The sequence below is a fragment of the Hippopotamus amphibius genome, chromosome 5 (genome assembly GCF_030028045.1).
Source record: "Hippopotamus amphibius kiboko isolate mHipAmp2 chromosome 5, mHipAmp2.hap2, whole genome shotgun sequence".
Classification (NCBI taxonomy): Eukaryota; Metazoa; Chordata; class Mammalia; order Artiodactyla; family Hippopotamidae; genus Hippopotamus; species Hippopotamus amphibius.
This window is the reverse complement of record NC_080190.1, coordinates 73,834,334-73,857,321: the sequence shown is the minus strand read 5'-3', so window position 1 is coordinate 73,857,321 and position 22,988 is coordinate 73,834,334. Positions and strand designations below refer to the sequence as shown.

At 40.0% G+C, this 22,988-nt stretch overlaps 1 protein-coding gene across 2 annotated transcripts in view; it reads right to left on the bottom strand.

Annotated features, from left to right (window-relative positions):
* TMEM26 (transmembrane protein 26) overlaps positions 1-20,368 on the bottom strand; it is a 42,140-nt gene extending 21,772 nt beyond the window's left edge. For both annotated transcript variants that reach the window (XM_057735614.1, XM_057735613.1), the window contains exons 1-2: positions 20,094-20,368; positions 3,321-3,399 (exon numbers count right to left, since the gene is read on the bottom strand). In XM_057735614.1, coding sequence (XP_057591597.1) covers positions 3,321-3,399; positions 20,094-20,284 — 270 coding nt within the window. In that variant the 5' untranslated portion in view covers positions 20,285-20,368. The remainder of the gene's footprint in view (positions 1-3,320; positions 3,400-20,093) is intronic.
* Positions 20,369-22,988: the final 2,620 nt, after the last annotated feature.

Sequence of the window (22,988 nt, the reverse complement as noted above, 5' to 3'; positions counted from 1 at the left end):
AAAAATAAGGCTGATTTTTTAAAAACATCTGCAGAGCTAACATATTTACGAAAACACATACGCACAAACACACATGCACCACCACCACCTCACATTCATGATCACACATTTGGATTTAGAAAGCAGTTATGTTTTTCTTAAATGCTAACACTGTGAGAGATGTCTTTTTCTTAATTATTCTGGATACTTCATTGATCATTCTATGAGCTACTTGGAAAAGTAGAAAAGAAAGTCTGTCAAGAAGCTATTATTTTTCCCTCCCTTCCATCAAAACAACTAGTGTTACGGGTGAAATGACAAGAATAATTAAGAAAATGGCCATGTGCCATATCTCTAAGAGCAAAAATATAGTTGTTTGCACACTTTTTTTTTCTTTTTATACAGCTAAGGCTCCAAGAAAAGCTAATACAGATAACAAATTAAAGCTTTGGACCAAGCAACAGATCCTCATTGCAGAGAAGTTTTGTGACTCTATCTAAGAACCTAATGTTCAATAAGAAACAAATTTGACCACTTCTTTTGCAGGCGTGAAAGCAGATTGTATATTAAAAGTGGTGACCTTGATATGTTTCTTACATTCTTATCACTGAAAATCCATAGACCTCTTGTTGTTTTTAAATATCGTCATCTATACTGCAGCCTAAGATAACTTGATAGCAAATAGTTTTGTAGTTCACGTTATGGTATAAAGACCTGAGTCCCCCTTTATTCTTAGAACTCTGTTACAAATTGATGCGACTTTCCTTTAAGTAGCAGCTGCCTTAGGACTGCAGAGAACAATGGGTCTGACTCCTAAGACCTAACCTGACTTGTATTGTTGTTACAGCACTGCTGTTTATCTCCAGCATTGTATAAGTGAGTTATATGGAAGATAAGGGTGCCAACAATTCACTTTTTCATGGGCGATGTCTTCAAATTTTAATAGCTTCAAAAATATTCCTTTGGGACAAACTGGACTGTGATGCCATCAAGACCAGAGAATTTCCATTGTTTTAATCGTGCCATTTCAGAAACAGACTTGCCTAAGAGTTAAGGCCATAATTGTTGTCATAACCATTTTGTTCCCCATTCATGTAGACCCAGCCAGATTCAGAAATGAAGGTATATAGAATTGATCATCTAGGAGACATGTCTTCATGAAATAGGTCAGGATGTTTTTCTAATGCCAAGTCACAGGTTAGAACATTCAGGGTATAGAGTAAATGGAAAATGTGAAAGGAAATTAAATTATCCTTTCCCATCATGAAAAATTCAGATGATTTTGATGTAAATTCCTGTAAAACACAGAACAAGGAATTGAGAAAGGCAGTGTGGCTTAATCGACTAGGGGTCAAGACTTTGGTTCTAAGCCCCAGAACTGCTGTTGATTAGCTGTGTGTGGCCTTGGGAAAATTACTTAACCCTTCTTAGTCTCAGGGTCCTCTTCTATTAAATAGAAATCTATATACCATGTCTAACTTAAGGAGTTTCTGGGTGTATAAATGAGAAAATGTATCTGAAAATACTTTGAAATAAAGGGACTCTATGAAAAAAGGGTTTATTATCATAACCAAAATTTCCTGTATGAATGGACTAAGAATTTCTGTACCTCCCTTTATTCTGCCATTTCATATTTCTTTAAATGCAATTCCAGTACTTTTTTGTGTCTCTCTCACTTTTTTTTACTTCAATCTCTGCCCACCCTGCCCAATTCAGTCTCTGGGCATTCATTTTAATTCTCAGTGTCAAAATGAGTCAAATCCATTACCACTAAAGGTCCAGTTTCTTTTGTAGTATGAAAATTAGAGAGGTACTGCCTGGGGCTCTAAAGTCTTTTTTTTATTAAAAAGAGAGCTTTTGGTTGCATGCTATTTGTTGTAATGGGATTTGACCTGTATATCAATTAGCTGTGCAACGCATTTATATTATAAAAGCATTTGGGGAAACAAATTGTTATTGTGGATGATAGCCATGTCACAGAATTGGATGTGAAAGAAAAAAAAAATGATTCAAATCCCCAGAGCTTATTTCCATACTCCTGAAAGTAGTAAGTAGTAAGGAAATTGAAACAGTCGCCTAATCCTTATGGTACACTTTTTAAAAGCTATGATAACTTGAACCAACCAATCTACTGTGACAAAAATACTTTTGCTACAAACATAGAGGTAGCCTTTGACTTCAATATTTTTTAAACAGGAGATTTAGGCAGACAAATGTTTTCTTCATGCCTACGTCATTGGTACGTGCTCGTGGAATTCACAAATATTCTACAGAATAAATTCCCCTCTGTGTGCCTCACATTTGGAGCAAGCATTTCCCAGATAAGGTTTGCATATCTGAAACATATATCAGAGGCTTAACTTTACTATAAAATGGCCAACTGTAGCAAAGAAATCTGTGAAAGAGTCTCACAGATTTTACCAGTAAAGGTACTACAATAATTTTATAACTTACAGTTCATCTGTAAAACATAGTCCTGTAACCTGAACCCTGAAGATGTGTAGTCCAGGCTGCAGTCTGATGGACCTTACCACCTGGCGCTCCCCGTATAGTACAGGAGCACTAAGAATCATCGATGGCTGAATCCAGCCTAAAGCCTGCTACCTAGGGTTGCCTGTGTAAGAAGCAACTCACTTAAAAGTCAGGACCTCTCTCTGTATATAGGTTAGGGACTCCTACCGGAAGCCGCTGTTTGTCTTCTAGGTCAGTGTGGTCTTAATACATAGAGCCCACCCTTCCTGATGGTGAGTCCCTTGACTCCTCTCCTTTACTCTTACTTCAGGACCCTAGAATGAAATTCCTATTTTACTAAGACAGCTCATAGGACCCTCAAAAGTGAATCTCCTGTAACCTGCAAAGCCTGTGTTTTAAGACAGACTATTTCAAATAGCCCCTCCAAGTTTTATTGTATTGTATAGCATCGTGCAGATGATGGGGTTTCTTTTTGCTTTGTTGTTCCTAAAAATATCATTGTATATAGGATGCTAGATGATTGAGCCCTGCCAGTTCTTAGCCCAGTAACTTACTGAAGCTGCGAGGGTTAAAACCAAAATTGTATACCCCCACATAAACTGTAGCATATTGGAGGGGGAGTCTAAGGAACGAGGTCTCTAACCCAAATTGTTAATGAATGATGTAATCGTAACTCTTACATGAATCCAACATGTTTACTGGTTTTGACAGATCATGGATTCACTTCCTTTTTGCTGAGGCTTCTTACTTATTCAAATCTTGATAACTCCAGTTCCTTAGAAAAGTGCATTTCTGACAGAAATTGGATTATAACATGAATGTAGTTTATTGCCAAGTATTCCACTTTTCTACTTTCCAAAAGGACGTACCTGGGTCTCATGGTGCATTTCAAGAAGCCATAATGATGGAACAATGCTAATCAGATATAAAAATATGGCTGGTGAAAACCTGTGAAACAGGAAAAAAAAAAAGATAGCTCAGCTTTTGCAAAAAAAATTTTTTAAAAAGAAAACAAGTGCACATCCCCTGACCACACTGACTCAGACCTTTTTCTCTCAAGTGTTTATTTCAAAGGGGAAAAAAGCACCATGTGATCCCTGCCATATGGATTATGGAGAAACAAAGTAACTGCGAAAGGCCCTAGCAGCTGTCCTTCTCACTGAATTCCTAACCCAGTGAATAGATGTTAACTTTAATATGGCTTAGTGGGACACTGCCAGTTAATTTCAGGCACAAAACTGGATATTTTGTGTTTAATATATTTTAGAAAAAGCAAATACAGCAATAGTAAGTCTTGCATTTTTGAACATTGTACTTTCGGGAAGATTGGCTACCGTTTTCAACCTTAACCTGAAATTCTGAGAGCTCAAATAATAATGTACTGCTAGAAGACAAAAATCAGATGATACAGACTGAACAAAATCAACTGGCTTTGTATGTTCCTGCTAAACCTCGTGAAAATAAAAATACAGGCACACCTCATTTTATTGTGCTCTGCTTTACTGCACTTCACAGATACTGCATTTCTTACAAAGGTAAAAGGTTGAAGGTTGGTGGCAACCCTGTGTAAAGCAAGTCTGTTGGTGCCATTTCTCCAAAAGCATTTTGCTTTCTTTATGTCTCTGTGTCACATTTTTCAAACTTTTTGATTATCATTGTATTTGGTATGGTGATCTGTGATCAGTGCTCTTTCATATTACTTCCCAAGACTCACTGAAGACTCAGATGAGAGCATTTTTTAACAATATTTTTTAATTAAGTTGTGTGTATTGTTTTTTTAGACATAATGTCCACTTACAAGACTACAGTATAGTATAAACGTAACTTTTAAATGCACTGGGAAACCAAGAAATTCATGTGACTCGCTTTATAGCGGAGGTCTGGAACTGAACATGCAATTATCTCCAAGGTGTGCCTATACAAACAAACCACAGATGAAGGGTTTGCTTTTTTTTTTTTTAAAGCGCTATGTATATTAATTATTTTCAGACTCAAAATTCAGAGGGCAATCCAAAGAGGACTTTCGTTTGTAGTCAGACACGTCAGGTTCAAATGCTAGTTTTGCCACTGACTCCTCGGTTTGCTTTCTCATCTACAAAATGGGAACAGTCACGTGTTAGTCAGCTTAGGCTACCATCGACTAGGTGGCTGAAACAACAGAAATTTATTCCCTCACGATTCTAGAGGTCAGAAGTTCAAGGTCAGGGTTCCACAATGGTTTGGGTTTGGTAAGGGCTCTCCTCCCAGCCTGTAGCCAGCCAACTCCCAGTGTGTCTTCACATGGCCTTTCCTAAGTGCACACACATAGCAAGGAGAGTAAGAGAGATTTCTTTCTCTCGTCTCTTCTTATGAGGACACCAATCTTATTATTTTAGGACCCCACCCTTATGACCTCATGTAACCTTACTGACTTCCTGAAAGCTCTGTCTCTAAATACAGTTACATTGGAGATTAGGGCTCTAACATATGAATTTTGGGGGAACACAGCTCAGTCCACAGCAGTCACATTTATCTCACAGGAATTTTTATTTCACAGTTGGCCCTTGAATCACATGGAGGTTAGGAGCCCTGACCCTCTGCACAGTTGAAAGTCCACATACATAACTTTGTAGTCGGCCCTCTGTATCCATGGTTCCACATCCACAGACGCGATCAACCATGGGTCGTGTGTAGTACTGTAGTATGTATTTATTGAAAAGAACATGCATGTAAGTGCACTTGCACAGTTCCAAGCCATGTTGTTCAGTGGTCAACTGTATTTTCTATAAAGCAGTGCCTGGCAGAGTTGGGCATTCAATAACAAGTAGCTATTACATAATTATGGGACATCATGCAATGAAAACATGTGCTTTGAAATTTGAAATAAGATAAAAATTACATGCTTTCCAAATTTATTTTTTCCAGTTGCGTTTTATTTTAGATTGGACTCTTGCTTTATAAGTCATCTTAAAGTCAAAATTGTAAGCCAATATAATTTTATTAAAATACGTTTAGTACACACATTTGATGGTTTAAAATGACCTGAAAAACAGAAATGTTAATTGCTCAGAAGTAGAATTGAGATGAAATGCTACTCAAGTCATACTCTTATAATCTAGGGGGGAAAGTGAACAAACCTAAATGGAGGAGAACTTTTAGAATGGACTTTTTAAAGGTTGTTCACCCTTTTATTAATATCTCCTTTCAACTACTGGGGAGAAGAAGGGAGAAAGGACAACAGTCTTTTTAAAAACTCAGTATTTAAATGGACAGTACCCTACCTTTGATTTCCTACAAAAATTAATTTTAAAACAAGTGTTATGGGTCATGACATCATTAAAATCTGACTTAGACAATGGCTGGGCTGCAGAAAGATATCAAAGGCCCCCATGTTGGACGTGCTTTTAAAAAGAAAAAGAACACTTAATTCTTTGACCTTCCATATCAAGGGAACATCAGGAGAGAGTATTTCCCCTGTGAAATTGGGAAAGTCAGTGAATTCTGGTTGGAGGGACAGTTGGAGGAATATGTACATATTTGTTTGGATACGTCAGGTGTTGGCTGGACTACAATTTTGTTGACTCTCTCGGGATTAATTCTGGGATTAACCCCCCTAAAAATGCTGTTACAATAATAATCTAGGGAAACTAAAGACTGAACGTATAATAGCTCTTGAAAGAGATTAAGAATAAAACAGACAATAACCCTTAACATCTTCCATGCGTAAGATTTATTTCTATAATTGGAAAAAGTGCTATCAGGTTTTAGCGTATTTCCTCTAATTTGGAATCTAGTTATATTAGGAAAATGAAAGCAAAACAACCTTCAAAATCCAGAATTTTCTGTGTTGCTTACTACAGAAAATCTAAATTCCCTGATATTCAAAACCTCTATTATCTAATCTTATCTCCATTTCCCCTGCCTCTTCCTTTACCACATCCTATCAAGCTGAGCAACTCAGTAGTTTCAACCTGCTGTGTATTTAAAATGTACCAAAACAAATTGTGTTGGAAAGTTTCCCTCACCTCCGTCCCTCTTCATCAGACCTATGTGATGTAAGTGGAAAGGGGGTGGGAAGAGGGAATCACATTGAGCACCGAAAATTAATTATATTCATCTCAAGAGTGTATGAGTCCATTCCCTTTCTCCCCCCTATTTCTCACCCTCTTAACCCGACATCTAAGAAGATTCGCTGGAGTTTCCAAAGGCTTCCAGGTAGAATTACCCACGAAATGCCTAGTCTGCAAAGTGATCAAGAGCAAATCAGAATCAGGAGTTTCTTTCTCTCCTTCCTCTTTCTCTCTCCCCAGCAGGATGTGGTAGTTGTACAACTGAAAAAAAATTTTTTTTTAATTATGGAGAAAATAAAAGTATGGCCTGGAGAAGTATTAAAACATGTATAGATACATTTTATTTTGGACATGAAGAATACATTTCAGCCATATGTAACATATGTTTTATTGGACCATGCATCCCTGCGTGAGAGCAAAGGGTTCTACTGCCCCTTCAGCTTGGTCCGTCTGAGAAGAGAGGTTCTGACATGGCTTTGGGAGCAAATGTCCCTTCAAATTATAACTGCCTGTTTTGGACAGCCCTCTTCTTATATCTCTGTCCATCAACATTCTTCCTATATTTTGAAATACAGGAGCCAATCTTAACTTGTATTTCTCTTGCGACCCAACACATTCTCCACTATTTTTTTGTTATGTGTTTATGTGACTTTGCTTTCCTAATATACGTTCCTTGAAGGCAGATCCTGAGCCATATATATCTATATGTTCCTTCCCTCTTCCCCTCTCCTTCATCTTTTCCCCTCCTCAGTGGTCTTAGGTGTCTTTCTAAGTCTTTTATTAATGCTTAAGTGCTTGAATCCCTGAATTTATAAATAAAGGAGGATTGAGGAAATGAAGCGAATGGAGGCTGCTGGCATCTACAAGGACCTTTTGTTCCCATTTCAACAGGTCTGGTAGCAAGTATGTGTCCATTTTTAAGTTGTGTCCCTTGAGGAACTGTTATGTTGCAGTAGAAGTTTCTCAAACTTGAGAGACCCAAACTTGAATCTTGCTTCTTCCATTCATTCATCTTTGGAAAGTCACTACCTTTCCTGAGACTCGTGTTCTTGGCTATGGAATGGGTATAATAATGTCCACTTCATAGGGTGGTTCTGAAGGTGGTTAAATCAGACAGTGTTATGGGCTTGGTATTGTACATGCTCAATACATGTGAGTTGCTGCCTTACCCAGGCTTAGCTCTGCAGATACACTCATGGCCATCCATTCAGCACCTATACTTACAGCAGGCCCAGAGGACGCCTCTCTAGAAGATTGTTTTTTCAAATAACTTAAAATAAATCCCATTTTTAAACCATGGTTCTCAAAACTAAACCTATTCAAGAGTCCTTGAACAAAGGGAAGCTGTTTGCACTGCTGCGGGCATCCTTTTGCGTAATTCCACATTCAAGGTTAGGGCAGTTACTGTCATACAGCCAGGGTTGGCGTGGGCTCTTTGCGCATCATGACTTATGAAATGCTGCACCATCAGGGCTCTGTTGCTTGCATCCTTCCTCACTGTGCTCCTGTGACGGTATTTTCTTTCAGTTCTGTAAAAAAGCTAAGTGAGTTCCTAACTCACTTAGAAATACATGTGTATTTCTCCCCCCGAAATACCTCTCTGCCTCACTTTTCACCTGATGATCTCCTTCTCAAAGTTCACGTCAGCTCTGTAGGACCCCACAGAAAAACTGTCCTTGTCCTTCCAGCCTAAATTAGATCTCCTTGTTGTGCTTATCCTATACTACTCTTCACTTTTACCCACAGAGTTTCCAAATTTATAACGATATATGTGCGTGCGTGCGTGCGTGTGTGGTCATTTGATGTCTCCCAGCAATTCTAAGTAATACAAGCCCAAGAACTGTGTCTATTTGCTTATCATCATACCCTCAGCTCCTTCCTGCCTGGCACATGGGAGGCTCCCCCAAATAGATAGTGATTTCATAAAATTGATTTACAATTCCGACTTTCTTGATGCTCTGTTGCTGGTGTGACTAGAAATCTCTTGTTGAAATATCATAAATTGATGCTTATCAAAAGTTTTCTGGAAGGAAACTAATTCTTCTGTTCTTGTATGAATTTGGTTTTTGTTTTTGTTTTTTTTTTTGCCACAATGAAGGATTTAATATTTCAAGGTGACATTTAGCTGTTACTTATTATTTTGAAGGTTTGCCATATTGTTGATAGTGCATTGTCAGTGCAGTTCATTTTGGGAACCAAGGAGAATGTGAATTCTAAAAATTAAAAACTAAGCCTGATCCCACCTTTTTCTGTGTAATTAATCAAATTGCATGTCCTTCCTTAGGGGCTACAAATCATTTTACTCCAGGTTTCATGTCTTAATTGTATCAAAAGTAAGTAGATGCCAGCCACAAGCACTAGTACCAGAGAAGGGTCTAGCCATCTCAGAAATAACTTAAATCGGGTTTCTGGATGCTTGTTTATAAAAATAAGTTACACTATTCATAGACCGACAAAAACTGATAAATATATGATTAAATGAATAAGACACGTCCAGGTGGGATATTTTTACAAAATTGATAAATGCTAATGAGCTCTCTGCCCTGGGAAACAAATTTATTACAATTCCAATTATTACTACCCTATCACAATATAGAAGATGCCCAACATTGATACTTTAATGCCAAATTGCTTTCCCTTTGCTCAGCTTTTTTTTTTCTAAATTCAAGCCTCCCTAAAGATAATTTTTCTCCACAGAAATTTTTATTTGTCTGTTTGTTTTTTATTTCATAGCCCTTAGCCAACATACCAATTCTCTCTAAATACACAGCAGGAGCACCATCTTAAAGGATTTTTTCCCTCTATTTGTTCATGTACTTATTTGTTCACTAATATGTTTGTAGGCCTCGCTACATGCTAGACACTGCTCTGAGCTCTTAAAGAGCTATACTCATTGCTTTATTTTCTGTTCAGTTCATCCCAAACTAAAATACTGTTTATCATACAAAGTTGTCATTTCAACATGACATAATATTTTTCACAAAATGATTATGTCATGACATTTGGCAATTTAGCCCTGCAGTGGATTATGTATACTTCAACTCACCATTAGTGTAGAATTAGGATTCCATTTTCCTCTTCCCCAAAATGATAGTTATTATTGTTTTCTTATTGAAAAAGTAGCATTAGTTCATTTTAGAAACATATAACAATAAAAGTATGCAAATAGAAGAAAAATTAACCATAATATCACCCACTACCCTGTGTAGCTTTTTTCTCTGCAAACAATAAGGATTCTAATCTTCTAATTATATGCATAAATCTGAAGATAGATAATATTTAAATAAAGCAAAAATAATGTTCCAAAATTACTCTGATGTGAACTGTAATTTTATTTGTACTTCATTTCTCCGTATTTCCCACTCTACAAAGGCAAAGTGGAGTTGTCAGGATATACTAGACCCAAGTTTCAAAATCTCATGTTAAACCGCCTTGAGGGTCCTCAAATGGTCCTCAGAATTTCTGGAGCACTTTATAATAATAGGCTTATTTTCATGGAAATCAAGAAATGAGGTCAAGATATCCTTTCATGAGCCCCTAAACCCTGCCAAACAGCTTAAGGACTGTCTGTCCTCCTTACATGTAGACTGGCTTCTTGAAGTGGGCCTCAACACCCATGGTTTCCATCTGGGCTGCTCAGGAGGGCTTTCTGTTAGCACAGGGGGAAAGGGTGATCAACACGACAGCCTCCACATAGCCTCTACCTCTCTGTCACCCCTCAGAATGCACCCAGTGCTCCTGCAGAACACATAACCCCCGAATGCCTGGGAAGTCACTAACTTGTCACCTCCCTCCTGGAGTCCTTTGCCTGGGCCGGTGCATAAGGAAGGAGCAAGGGGAGAGGAGGCCACAACCAAATGGCCATAAGCTGGTGAGAACTCCCCACAAATGGAAAATTGAATATGGAGTGTGTATGTTTCAGTTGGTACCAAGATCAGATGATGGGTTTGTTTTGTCCGGGATCTTATGGGGAGCAGACTAATAACGGGAACAGAAGAGACAGGGTGGAATTTCAAATGGGTTAAGAATACCTATTGCAATGGAATCATTCTTCATATTTCCAAAGCCCTTGAAGAATGCCCACATTTAAGTTTTGTAAAGAAGAGGTGAATACTAGGGCTCTTAATTATAACTTTCTTTGTTCGTTGTTGCTGATTGTTTTTTCAGAGAGATGATATTCTCAAATTATAATATCAACCACTAGCAAAATTAGGATTGTATATTTCACTGAAAATTTTCCAAGAGGATATCTAAGGCAAGAGCAAAACTCTATTAAAATTGAAGTTGCTCACATTCAAACCTCATGCATTCATTTTAGGATCTACATACTATTCTCATAAAATTTCTGAGGCAAAGAATATCATGACATCTTCCTAAATAAACTGGTTCCAACTGAAACCCTAGGTATTGCCATCATGCTATTCCTGAAAAGCCCTTCTCTCTTCTCTCCACTCTTGTAAACCCACCAGCCACTTCAAAGGCCAGGACATAAAGCACATACCTGAGAGATCTTCCTTGTCTAACCAGCCTGCTGCACGGACTGTATCTTTAGTCTGCAGCATTTCTGCACTCTTGCACTTAATTTGTAGGAAATTATTTGATTCTCAGAGTATTATTTTGTCTTGTCCCCCTATAATTGCATATGTTTTATATTGCTTCAAAAACACGATCATAGCACCAACTATAATAAATGACTGTTTAATGAACGAGTGAACCTAAGTGCTAATGACTATAGGAATTTTAATGGTCTCTCAGAGGATTAATGCATTATAAATGTTATTTGTATAATACTTTAATTTATTTCACTCCATAAAAGACAATGGTATTTATTTCTGTTCTGTGGAAGAGATTGGTTGTTCACTTTAGGACCAAAAATGAAGACAGTCTGGAATTGTTCTCTTCTGTTTTCTTCTGCATCTGCTTTGATTTTACAGGGATGTCTGCTTATGCAAGAGTGTCTCTGAGCCATGGCCATGTGTAGTCTGAAATTTTCTACATTCTGTGCTAAGCAAAACCATCCTAGTGCCCCTTAGCAAGTCACCTACCCAGTTTTGAAATAGAGAAAATACTTTGACCCTTTCTCTACTGTAGGGAATCCTTGACCCCAAAAATGTATGTAGTTGTACTGTCCACAGGCAAAACCCGGTTTGGTTACTGAATGCAGAGCACAACAAATAGGCTGATAGAGCTCTATGCTGGCGTGGGAAGACCCTTCTGAGTTTGACTTCCTCATTTGCAAGTAGGAGTTAGAATAGTAGCACCAGGGCTATTGTGAGGCGTGAACAAGGTCATCCATTCAGTGCAAAAGCCTGGCTCAGTAAAAGCGAGGGCTCACCAGAGGCTAGGCATTGTTTTTGTGACTTATTATTACTAGTTGTGACTTGAGATAAGTGATCTGGGCCTGCTGTGCTGCAGCATCCTCATCATAAAATGGTAACAGAGGGGAAAACGAATTCATCGGGCCATTGTGAGGATAACATGCGATTATGGCTGTAGAGCAGGCTGGGACCATCATCAGCACTCGATAATGAACAACTGTTACCGCCTCCACCAGGAACGCCATCACCATCACGTCCCTCATCCTCCTCGGCCCCAGTATTAACAGACTGTCAGAAAATGGCACAGCCAATTTATTAAGAGGCTGTTCCTAATAATATAATAGGTGCGTGGAACAGGAGGCTCCATCGGGGAAATAAGAAAGCAAAGGACACCTGCAGGACCAAACCAGGGCTGGCAGGGGCACCCATCGTAGAGAGGACTTCTTTTCTTTCTAAGGATTATTCATTTTTATTCTAATAAGCATAGAACATGAAGTCAGTTGTACACCAGCTACCTTCTGGAAGTCAGACAACCCAAAGATAAAATATAACCCCTCTCCCTGGACAACTGTGGGTGGTAAGTTTATATTCAGAGAAAATAAACAAGATCAGCCCCTACTTTGGCATTTTATATTAACAGTTGTGAATTGTTAATAATCATTAATGTGACTTTCAAAGAAGGTACATTTTCTCATACTTACATATTCTAAAAACTATTTTTTAAAAACACTGGCTTTCTTTAACAAAATGACTTGTACACCCCAGGTCTAACACACATGATACCAGCACTTTAGAGGAACTTCTGGAGTTGGGAGGGAAAGGCACATAGGGAAAATAAACCTTGATGTAAAGGGGAAGTTTCCGTTTTTGAAAAAGTGAAGCTATCCAGATTTGTCGTGATGTTGTTTGCCTAATAATGTCACTGCTATGAGAAGGAGAAATGCATGAGATTTAGAAGTAGGGATATATATATGTGTGTGTGCTGACTCATGGGAGCTGCCCATACGAATCTGCACTTTGTTTTTCTCCCAGTCAAGTACAGGAAGTTACAAAATATTTTAGCCTTAATTTTCAGTTCTAAATGTCTCAGTTGAACATGCCCATGCAGAAAAACATGGGCATGATTCCAATGGTTCAGCTTCCTGGGGGTCCCCTTCTAAGCACAGACATAATTACTGATTTGGTCCCAAGTCCACTGTGAAATAAAAGAAGAAAATATGACTTCTTCTTGGGAGTGAAGCATAGTACTAACCCAAGATAGGGTAAGATTCTTCTTCCTAAACCATGACTCGGATCACTAAAAACAAAGTCATTTGCTGGTAACATTCAGTGTATGCCTACAAAAAGGATGCACATGGAAGTCATCCTTTTGCATTGAGCTCAAGGCTCAGGATAGAAAACGCATCCACACAAACACATGTGAAGGCAATGCATATCACAGAGCTGGGGATGTACGCTGCAGGCAGGGCTGATGGACCCAGCGCACAGTGGAAAGTATTGTGGGAATAACTAACAAGTTAAGGAGAGAGATTAGGAAATCCGGACAGCAAATGTGAACACGGAGAGAAACAGTTTATCTGCTGGGGGAATTTCCAGTGCCCATGCTGGCCGTGTGGAAATCATAGTCTCCTTCCAAATGCTCCTGTTACCGCGTGGAACTAAATCGGACTCCGTGTTAGATCTATTTCTTTGACTTTAACCTTTGCTTTTTTTGCTTTTGTTGTCGTAATCATACCTGATGGCCTGCCCCCGGGAGCACTGCCCCTCTGCCTGGTTGTTGAACTAAAGTGCCTCTGTTCGGCCCATGGGCAGACAACCTTCCCTGCCCACCTGTGTGCATGACGGAAATTAACATATCCCCTCACAGAGGATCTTTTGTAAGACTGATGGCCCTTTAACTTTACTTCCCCACGGCCCCTCCCTCTCTGGTTCTGTAATACAAACTAGCATCCAGACCCCCAATAAGATGGGGAGACATTGGTCTGCCATCTTCTCAGTTTGCTGGCTTTCTGAATAAAGTTGTATTCCTTGCCTCATCACCTCATCTCCGATGCATTGGCCTGTTGTGTGGCGAGCAGAATGAGCTTGGACTTGGTAACACTTCCATTTCATCCTCCCTGCTATCCAGCAAGATCAAGAAAAGAGTGCTTTTATTTCCCAACTTTCTCTGCGGCATTTTTGTAAGCATTTTGTAAGTTTTGGTAGAGGAAGATACGTATTATTAAATACTACAGCACTATATCCTACAGAGCTCTTCTACACTACACAAAACTTGTTCAACATCAGACTTCATATGATACCTATCAAGCCTAGGTTTTTCATTTCTGCGGTTGAACTGTCTAAATATAATTGAATAATCAACACAGATTTCATTGGATTTTTTTACACATTTGGTTTGAATCTGCAATCAATTTAGGATAGAACCTCTTTTGATTCTTAATTTATCTTTCCTGTTTTTAGGTGGGGGCTCCCCAAACATTTTCTAACACATGTTTCAAATGAGATATGGTAACAGATACACATTACTGTGAATAAAAGAGATAAACAACAAAGACCTACTATATAGTACACGAAACTGTATTCAGTGTCTTGTAATAACCTATAATGGAAAAGAATCTGAAAAAGACTATATATATGTGTGTGTATGTATGTATAACTGAATCACTGCTGTATGCCTAAAACATTATCAATCAACTATATTTCAATTTTTTAAAATGATATATGGTAAAATATAAAATTTAGAAGGAATTTTTCACTTGGAGGCAGGGGACCATGGGGAGAAGAGCAAATGAAGAGTAGAAGAGAAAGTCAGTATTTCTCTGTTTTCTGGGAGGATGTCAGAAGTGTCCCAAAGCACGCATAACTCTTCTTCCTGTGGCTTCTTTTTTTGTCTCCCTGGCTCTTCCCATGCCTGCCTCTTTCTCTCTCTAGCAGACTCAGCTCACATGACGCCTCCCCAGCTAGACATCTCTCTTTCCATCCAGTGAAACCTTCCCCCGGTTCCTCCATCCCTCTATAACCCATCCCACTTAGGCCTTTCATAGTTCTGATCACTCATCTGTTTACTTGCTTATTGTTACTTATCAGCATACCTGGTTTTTTTTCTTCCAGTTTCACTGAGGTGTAACTGACATACAGCACTGTATGAGTTCAAGGTGTAGAGCATAATGATTTGACTTAGATACATCATGAAATGATTATCACAGTAAGTTTAGTGAACATCCATCTCATAGAGATACAAAGTAAAAGAAATAGGAAAAAAAATTTTTCCTTGTGATGAGAACTCATGATTTACTCTCCTAACGTTCATGTACAACATGCAGAAGTGTTCATTATATTTATCGTGTTGTACGTTACATCCCTAGTACTTAATTTATCTTATAACTGGAAATTTGTGCCTTTTGACTACCTTCATCCAATTCCCCCCTCAGCACAGTTTATTATTTACTTCTGTATTTTCTGAGTCCCCTGACTAAAATAGGGCTTCTTTCAGGGCAGGATTTTACCTACTTTATTCATCTCCATATTCTTGATGCTAAGAAAAAAACAAAAATACAAAAACAAACAAAAAAGTCCATATCTAGCACATTTGAGATGTTCCAGGTATTTTTGCTGATTGAAGAATGGTAAGGCTTTGTGCTTCCCAAAGAGAAATCTGCTCTCGTTTCCCTCAGGATATCCTTTCCCTACCCAGCTTGGCACTCTTCTCTCTTGTATCTATTTTTCCTGCTCCAGCTCAAATGCTGTAAAGTCCCCTCTCCCTCCCAACTCACCACCCCCTGCCCACGTTCCTCCCCCATCACTCCTCCTCACATCCTTTTGCTAAATTGTTCATCTTAACATCCTGCTTTCCCAATTGCCAACTCAGTGATCTTAAGTAAAATGATTTAACAGCTCTGTGCCTCAGCTTCCTCATCTAAAACTGGGAGAAAACAGAAACAGAAAATAACTTACAGCTGTTGTCAGGATCAAGTGGGAAATTCTGTAAAACACTTCAAAGAGCCTGAACATCACTAAATGCTAAATATTCATAATTATTCTCACACATTTGAACACTTCACTGAAATGCTATGTTTTATTTTAAAATATCCAGTGTGTTTGTCTTCTGTTTCTTCGCATAGTGTCTAGCATGTGTCACGCTTACTTATTAGGCAGGCCAATGAGTAATTGTCTGATTCAACTTAAGAAAGGAGAAGGGAAAGAGATAATGCAGAAAGGTGACCGAGTGAGTGAGGTATTTTATTAACTCAATGATATTTACCTTGTATTCTTGAAACTTTGATGAAGAGAGCTGAGTGCTTACAATTCTACAGTTTTATCAATAAATTCAACTTAGATTTCTACTTATTCTCAGATACCACTTCCTTTTAAGTGAATGGGCTTCACATCTGTCACAGTCTTGATCATTTTTCTATCTCCTGAGGAATATTTTATCAGTATTTAGCTAGAAAGCAACTGGAGATCTTGTCTTCTGTTTGACTCTACCTAAGTGGTAATTCACAGATCCTTTGGATTTGATGCCCAGACAACAGAAAATAAAATCAAGAAAAAATAAAGCAGTAATACTAATTTTCATCTTAAAGAAATGTAAGTGAATAGCAGATGAAATTAATACATGCAAGGGGAAAAGGGCCAGTTTCCACCAGCACACATTCATTGGACTCGAGGAATGTGCGTTGGCTTCCCCTCTTTATCCTATAGGATTCCAACAAATTAAGCTTCTCCAACTGGCAAGTTCTTAGTGTTGATGTAATGTTGCCTCTCCCTGGACAGCTGAGCTCAGCAGCTCTAGTTCCATGTTTCCTTCCAAAGAATAGCTAAAGAAACATTCTTTGGACAAGTGTAATATGTTTGCTATGTTTCAAGAAATTTGGTTCACATTTTCCTCTATAGCTCTGTTTATTGCTCCATGATTTCTATAGATTTGATTTATTTGGGGCCAGGTGCAAATTTTAATAAAAAAAACAGTGTTCAGACTAGCCCAGAGCAGTCTAAAGGAGGTTCATGGATCTGATGTTCCAGAAAAGAAATTTTCATTTCATGTGTATTACAGAGTTTAGTCCACCATTCAGCCCTTCACTGACTGATGGATGGATTGATTGGTTTTCAGTATGAGAGGGTTTTCCCTCTTTTTCCTTCTTCTTGCTCTTCTCCTTTTTCTTCTTCTCCTCATTCTCTTCCTCCTCCTCCCTCCCCAGCTCCCTCCCCTCCTCCTCCTCTCCCCCTCCTCCTTCTTCTTGACTGGTAAATAGATAAAGTATTCAGTTGATACAAAGGGTAATTCTTTGACAAGCCCATTTTTTTAAAAATTGAGGCCATAATATGTATAACTCTGTAACTTTCTTCTGCTGACAACATATCAGGGACATCCCTCAAAGTCAATAGCTAAAATCTAGCTCATTATTTTTAATACCAGCAAAATATTCTGTAGTATGGATATATTACAGTTTTTCAACCAATCTATTGATGAATAATCAGGTTGCTTTTATCTTTATTTTCCACTAACAAGATGAAAATTAGTATTTTTATATGTCTTTACATACAGGTACTTTTGGTTCTAGAGGGTATATTCAAAAATATAAGACCAATGGATCAAAAGATACATACATATTTATATTTATACAGATCTACATATAGATCTCTATAGTGACATTTTCCTACTTAGAGGTATAGATACTGCCATAACTTTTACTTTATCTTTGTTTTATTCCACCAGCCTTGTTTTTTTAATGAAAACTTTTTTTAAACATTCAAAAACAACAAAAAATTATGCTTTGCATTTCTCAGAGAACGTTAACCCAGAAATGAAATATGTCCCAAATCAAACCCTTTTTAATTGTCACCATGTTATATCAGGGATAATTTTCTATAATTCTTTAGCATTCCATTTTCTGATTTTTTCCTCAAATTTATGAAAGAACATTGTGTGAGCTTTGTCCATCATGAAAATGACCATATATGTAGACTCAGTTGTATTTGGTACCATCAGTAGAACAAAGCATGCTAATCACATTTCTATTTAGATCATTTTACAAAGACGCATTTGTTCCTGAAATTTTATAAGCCAAATCTATCAAGTTGTTTTTTCTTATCCTCAAATGTAATCTAGATATTGAGCCAGCAAATTTTTTTTTTTAATTAGTGCTGTAATATACAGTATACATCATGGGCCCGTTCTGAAATAAAGGTATGAATTATTTTGTACTTTCTGGCTCTGAACCAATAGTTTATTAGCCAGTCTCTCAAGTAAAGTTTCTTGACTTAGAATATGTGTCCACTTGACACAGAATATCTTTTAATAAGAAAAACTCTAGGATCTAGAAAAGACCATCTATTTGTATTCATTGATCATCAACATATATTATTTCATTTAATTTGTAAGTATCTATAGAGGAGGAAACAGACTCGAAATGGTTACATAACTTGCCAATGCCTCACAACAGTGAGTAGGAAAGCCCATATTTTACTTCATTATGTGTCTGATTTTGAGTCCACAGTCTATGCACAAACATGTCCCCAGTTTCCTGTTTAACTTGATGCATTGACCATCACCTGTTGTTGCCCCAACCTTTTTTCCTCTCTTGTTTTTAAGTTATACATCAGTCTGAGTCAGCCGGCAGTCAACAGTGATGTAGACATAAAGGTACCATTGGCTACAGTATTTATACACAACTGGCATGGAGTTTTGACTTAATGTGAGCTAAGCCCTCTGGTCCACTCTTGGAGAAGGAGGAGGATATTTCAGGGCTGGCTGAGCTGGTCCCTCTTCTGAGATTGACATTTCTCCCAGAAGCTCTGATGATGGTGGTAGGACTACTTTCCATGGAACATTTTTCAGCCTCAGATTTCATCCTCCTGATATTGAAGGTATTTCTTATCCTAGCATGTTAAAGCTACTCAGTAGAAACTAAATCTCATGTGACCTGCTTGCTGGGTGAACACTTTTCTCCCTTTTGTTTCTTTGACCCTAAGGCTTATTTGGGGGCACTAATCCCATTTTTCTCTGAGATTTCTGAAAGGCATGCTGGAAAGTACCTCACATCTCTCCAGCTTCATAAACTGTTAATGGGGGAAGGGGCAGTGACATGCCTCTAATCCTTATTGTATTAAGATTCTACTTGAATAATTTCTTCATTGATAATTCTAGAAATTTTTCGACAGTGAAAAATGTAAGCAAGAATTCACATCACTGTAAGAGACAACACATTCTCTCCCTTGGATTGTCGTGAAATACACAGTCTTGAGTAGTTTAGTATGTAAAACTGTTGAGAGGGGTTTTTTCTTTTATTTTTTCTTAATATGCCATTATGTATATAATTCTTAAATTGGCTAATAGTAGTTTACTCTTTCTCATAGGAGTAGGTTTTTTTTTTTAATATGGACATATATATGAAAACACAGACTCATTGTTTTAAAAAATAATACAGGGAAAGGCCCAAGTTTGGGATGAAAATCTCCTGGGAGTGGTGCAATGGAGGTAGAGGCTCTTTGTCAAAGGCAGGGAATCTTTTTCTCATTTCTTCGATTGCCATCCAAGTCTTTGGGGAGGAAGTGAAGCATCACACAGAGCCTGTAATTTGGCACGTTGAGGTTACTGCTGCACCACTGCCTGCTAGTCCCTCCACCAGCATTGCAACCCACCTTTGACAAGATAGGCTGACCATTAACCAAGGCTCCGAAGCAATCAAGCCCGGAGAACCCCGAAGCTGGTGCTACGCCAGGGCTCCCGGGCTGGTACGAAGCGAAACGGCTGAAACCACAGACGTGGTGCCAGTGGCTTCTCACCACGGGAGGCTGCCTCCGGGGCTGCCTGATGCGCACACGCTCCTACACAAGTCGCTGATGCCGGGCGAATGGCATTCCCATCACTGCATGCACTCAGGCTAAGCCGTGCACACCCACACCCCACATTCAGAACGCAGGGCCCATGACACCCCCCTTGCCCCACTACTCTCTCACTTTGGAGCACTTTCTGCAGAGCAGACACGCGCGTCCCTTCTTTTTTCCCATCTTTCAACTCTTGCCAGACCTGGGACTGGATGGCGCGTGGCTGCGATGGAGCCTTCCCGTGTTGCCCCGGGACCCTGGGGCACTCCGGCGTATCCAAGAGACGCTCAAGCATCCCAAGCTCCTTCCACGCTCCCAGTGAGGACAAAGGGGGTCCGCATCCCAGTAAAGAATCGGCAAGGAGACCGGCTCCTGGACTGCCGGAGAGTGCCTCGGGGGACAGTACCCGGGGACTCGGGGCGCCCTCCCTAGCTCAGGGTGCGCTCACCATTTGTAGCCTCTGCCGCGCTTGAATTTGAGGGTCAGCGCCGTCTCCAGAAAGAGCAAGAGGTTGAGCAGCGCCAGCAGCCAGTACCATGGCTCCTTCTTCACCTCGGTCACTCGCCAGACTCCAACCAGCGAGTGCAGGACGAAGAGCAGCCGGGTGCCCAGGGCGCTGAGCAGGACCAGTCCCTCCATGCTGCCCGGCGCGCTCTGCCCTGCGCCCGGCGCCCGCGCCCCGCAGACCCCGCCGTGAGCACCCGAGCCTGCCCGTGGGCGGAACGTGACAGCTCCGAAACCTGCCGCTGCTGTCTTCCTCCCTCACTCGCCCGCGAACAGGGGAGAGCGGAGCGCCCCTCCCCCGAACTTCCTGAGAACTCTTGAAAGAGCTGAGATTCTACATCCAGCGTTTAGGGCTTTCCGGGGAGTCTGGGGCCGCGCCGCTTGGGCTCCCAGGTGTTATTCTCCCACGTTTGCCCATCCCCCTCCCAATCCCGGAGGGCCTCTCTCCGTCCCTGCCGTCGACCCCCACTCCCAGGCCTCCGTGGGGTCCCTGAGAACTTCCCCACTCCGAGGGATTGGAAAGAGGGAGGTGGACTGTAGGTCGTGGGGCTGCATAGCCAGAAAGGGGGAGGAAGATGCAAGGGGGGGGTGTCCCTTACTTTTCCACTGAAATACTTTAATTCACTCACACTTCTTACAGGAACAGGCTCTCATGGTGACTCTAAGATGGGATGCAGGAGAGCCAAAGAATCTGCTGTCCAGACAGATTTAGAAATACAGTTCCAGCCCAGTTTGAGGAATTAAAACTTCCCAGGACTAGAGGAAATGAGGTGCTCTGGGCTTTCCGAGAGCTCCTTGCACCTCCATAGTGGATGGGTAGCCTGGGTCACTTCTGCTCTCTGGACAAGGTGTTATTAAAGCAAAGAGATATTCTGTATTGTCTCCCCCACCCTCACCCCTCTACCCCAACTATTTTTTTTTTTTCTGAAAGGAAGCAGGGTACCAATACAGGAAGGCACAGGGGACAGTTTGGAGGAGATGGAGGATAAAGTCAGGCTTAGATTAGGAGGAGAATTCATGGAGTGGGGAACTGTACCCTTGACATCAATGACTAATGGAGTGAACTCTGACTTTACAGCATCCAAGGCAAAGAGGAAACTGAAGTCAGGGCTTCCCAAAACACCTTTGTGGTTTTTGTTTCCTTGTTTGGTCTCCTACCACCTGTACCACTATTTACTTAACATTTTTCCTTAAACGAACTCAAAGTTTTACTGAAATAATTTTTAAAGGAAACTTTATATCACTTGTAAACGGAAAATCAGTGTTGTAGGCTATAAATGGAAGGTAATTACAAAAATAAAATAAAATGAAGCTAAGTTGTTGAGCACTTGCTAGATATTATTTCCTTCCAAGCCTCTGTGCCTCAACCTCCCTCTTCCTGGGAAAATAAAGAAATGCTAGTCCTGGGACTTCCCTGGTGGTGCAGTGGTTAAGACTCTGCGCTCCCACTGCAGGGGCGCAGGTTCGATCCCTGGTCGAGGAACTAAGATCCCTCATGCCTCGTGATACAGCCAAAAAAAAAAAAAAGTTAGTCCTGTTACTACCAAGCAGGAATGCTCTCTTGACCACATTAGTAAAACTGAAAGTGAAACTCAAAGAGAATATCTTCCTTGCTTAGGTTTATTCAATTTAAAATCATCCCATATCTTTCTTAAAATTAGGTTGACATCTCTGAATTATGTGATTACTGTCTTCATTAGGTGAGGGAAAAAATCTAACTGCTTAAAAGAAACTCATTTATGGTGCTGTGATTAGGGAGATTTTTTTCCCCTGTGGGTCTGCATTCTTCCATATCTTACAGGAAACCCAGCCATGATATCCTGGGGCTGTTTATTATAGTGCCTTTCAATGTAGGCTGATGGCACAGTGACCAGTGACTGTACATCAGTGACACTGTATGGCAGGAGGCAGCACAGTGTGGACATTGGACCCCTAACACTGGGTCTGCTGGCTGTCTTGGACTCCTAGCTCAGCCACTTAGTTGTGTTGTACTCTTTGTGTCTCCGTTTCCTCGTCTGTAAGTGGGGTATGAAGCCTCTCGACTCTAGGGCCATTGTGAGTATAAAATGAGTTAATTCATATAAAGTGCCTTGCAGGTCATGAGAGCTTGATAAACCTTAGCAATTACTATCTGGGCCAAGATAATTAGTCCAGGGGAACTGCTCTTTGATGATCTGCAACAAGTAATAATAAAAGTGGAGAGAGAAACGTGACATTCCTAAGACCTGTCAAAATCCTGCAGCCCGACAACACCAGGAACACATCTGTCACTGAACAATTTGGGTTTATTATGTTTGTAGGCGGGGAGAACACTCCATGAGCACTGTGGGGCATCTCACTAAGAAGCTGTTAGAAAGGTAAGAAAAGACTTACTAGAACGGATTGGGTTTGTGTTAGGTGATTTTAAGGAGGGCTGAAGACGTGGGGCTTTACTCTACATTGGATGCTGTCAGAAAGTGGGGTTCATAATTCTACAAGTGGGTGTCTTAATATAGCTAATTTAGATAGGTGGGGAGTGTTTGGTCGTTTTTGTGGTTTGGACAGTGTTCATGTTTTGTCTGTGTTCAGACATGATTGCAGAGTGGTCCTGTTTTTGTCTCGATCCATCACGCTCACACAGTGGCCTTGCTTGATGCGGATGTTCTATAAAACTTTTGTGTTCACAAGACCTGGCTGACGTCGCCAGACCAGTTGCCTGCTTTAGGGGGGTTGCTTTTCTCTTTCTCAGGTCTCCTAGGAAGGGCTCTCCAGGAAAAGGGGTTCACAAAAAAGGAAGGAGGTCACTCTGACATCTTCCCTATATCTTTGTTTTTCTCTGTTTCAAAGGTTTAGATTCAGT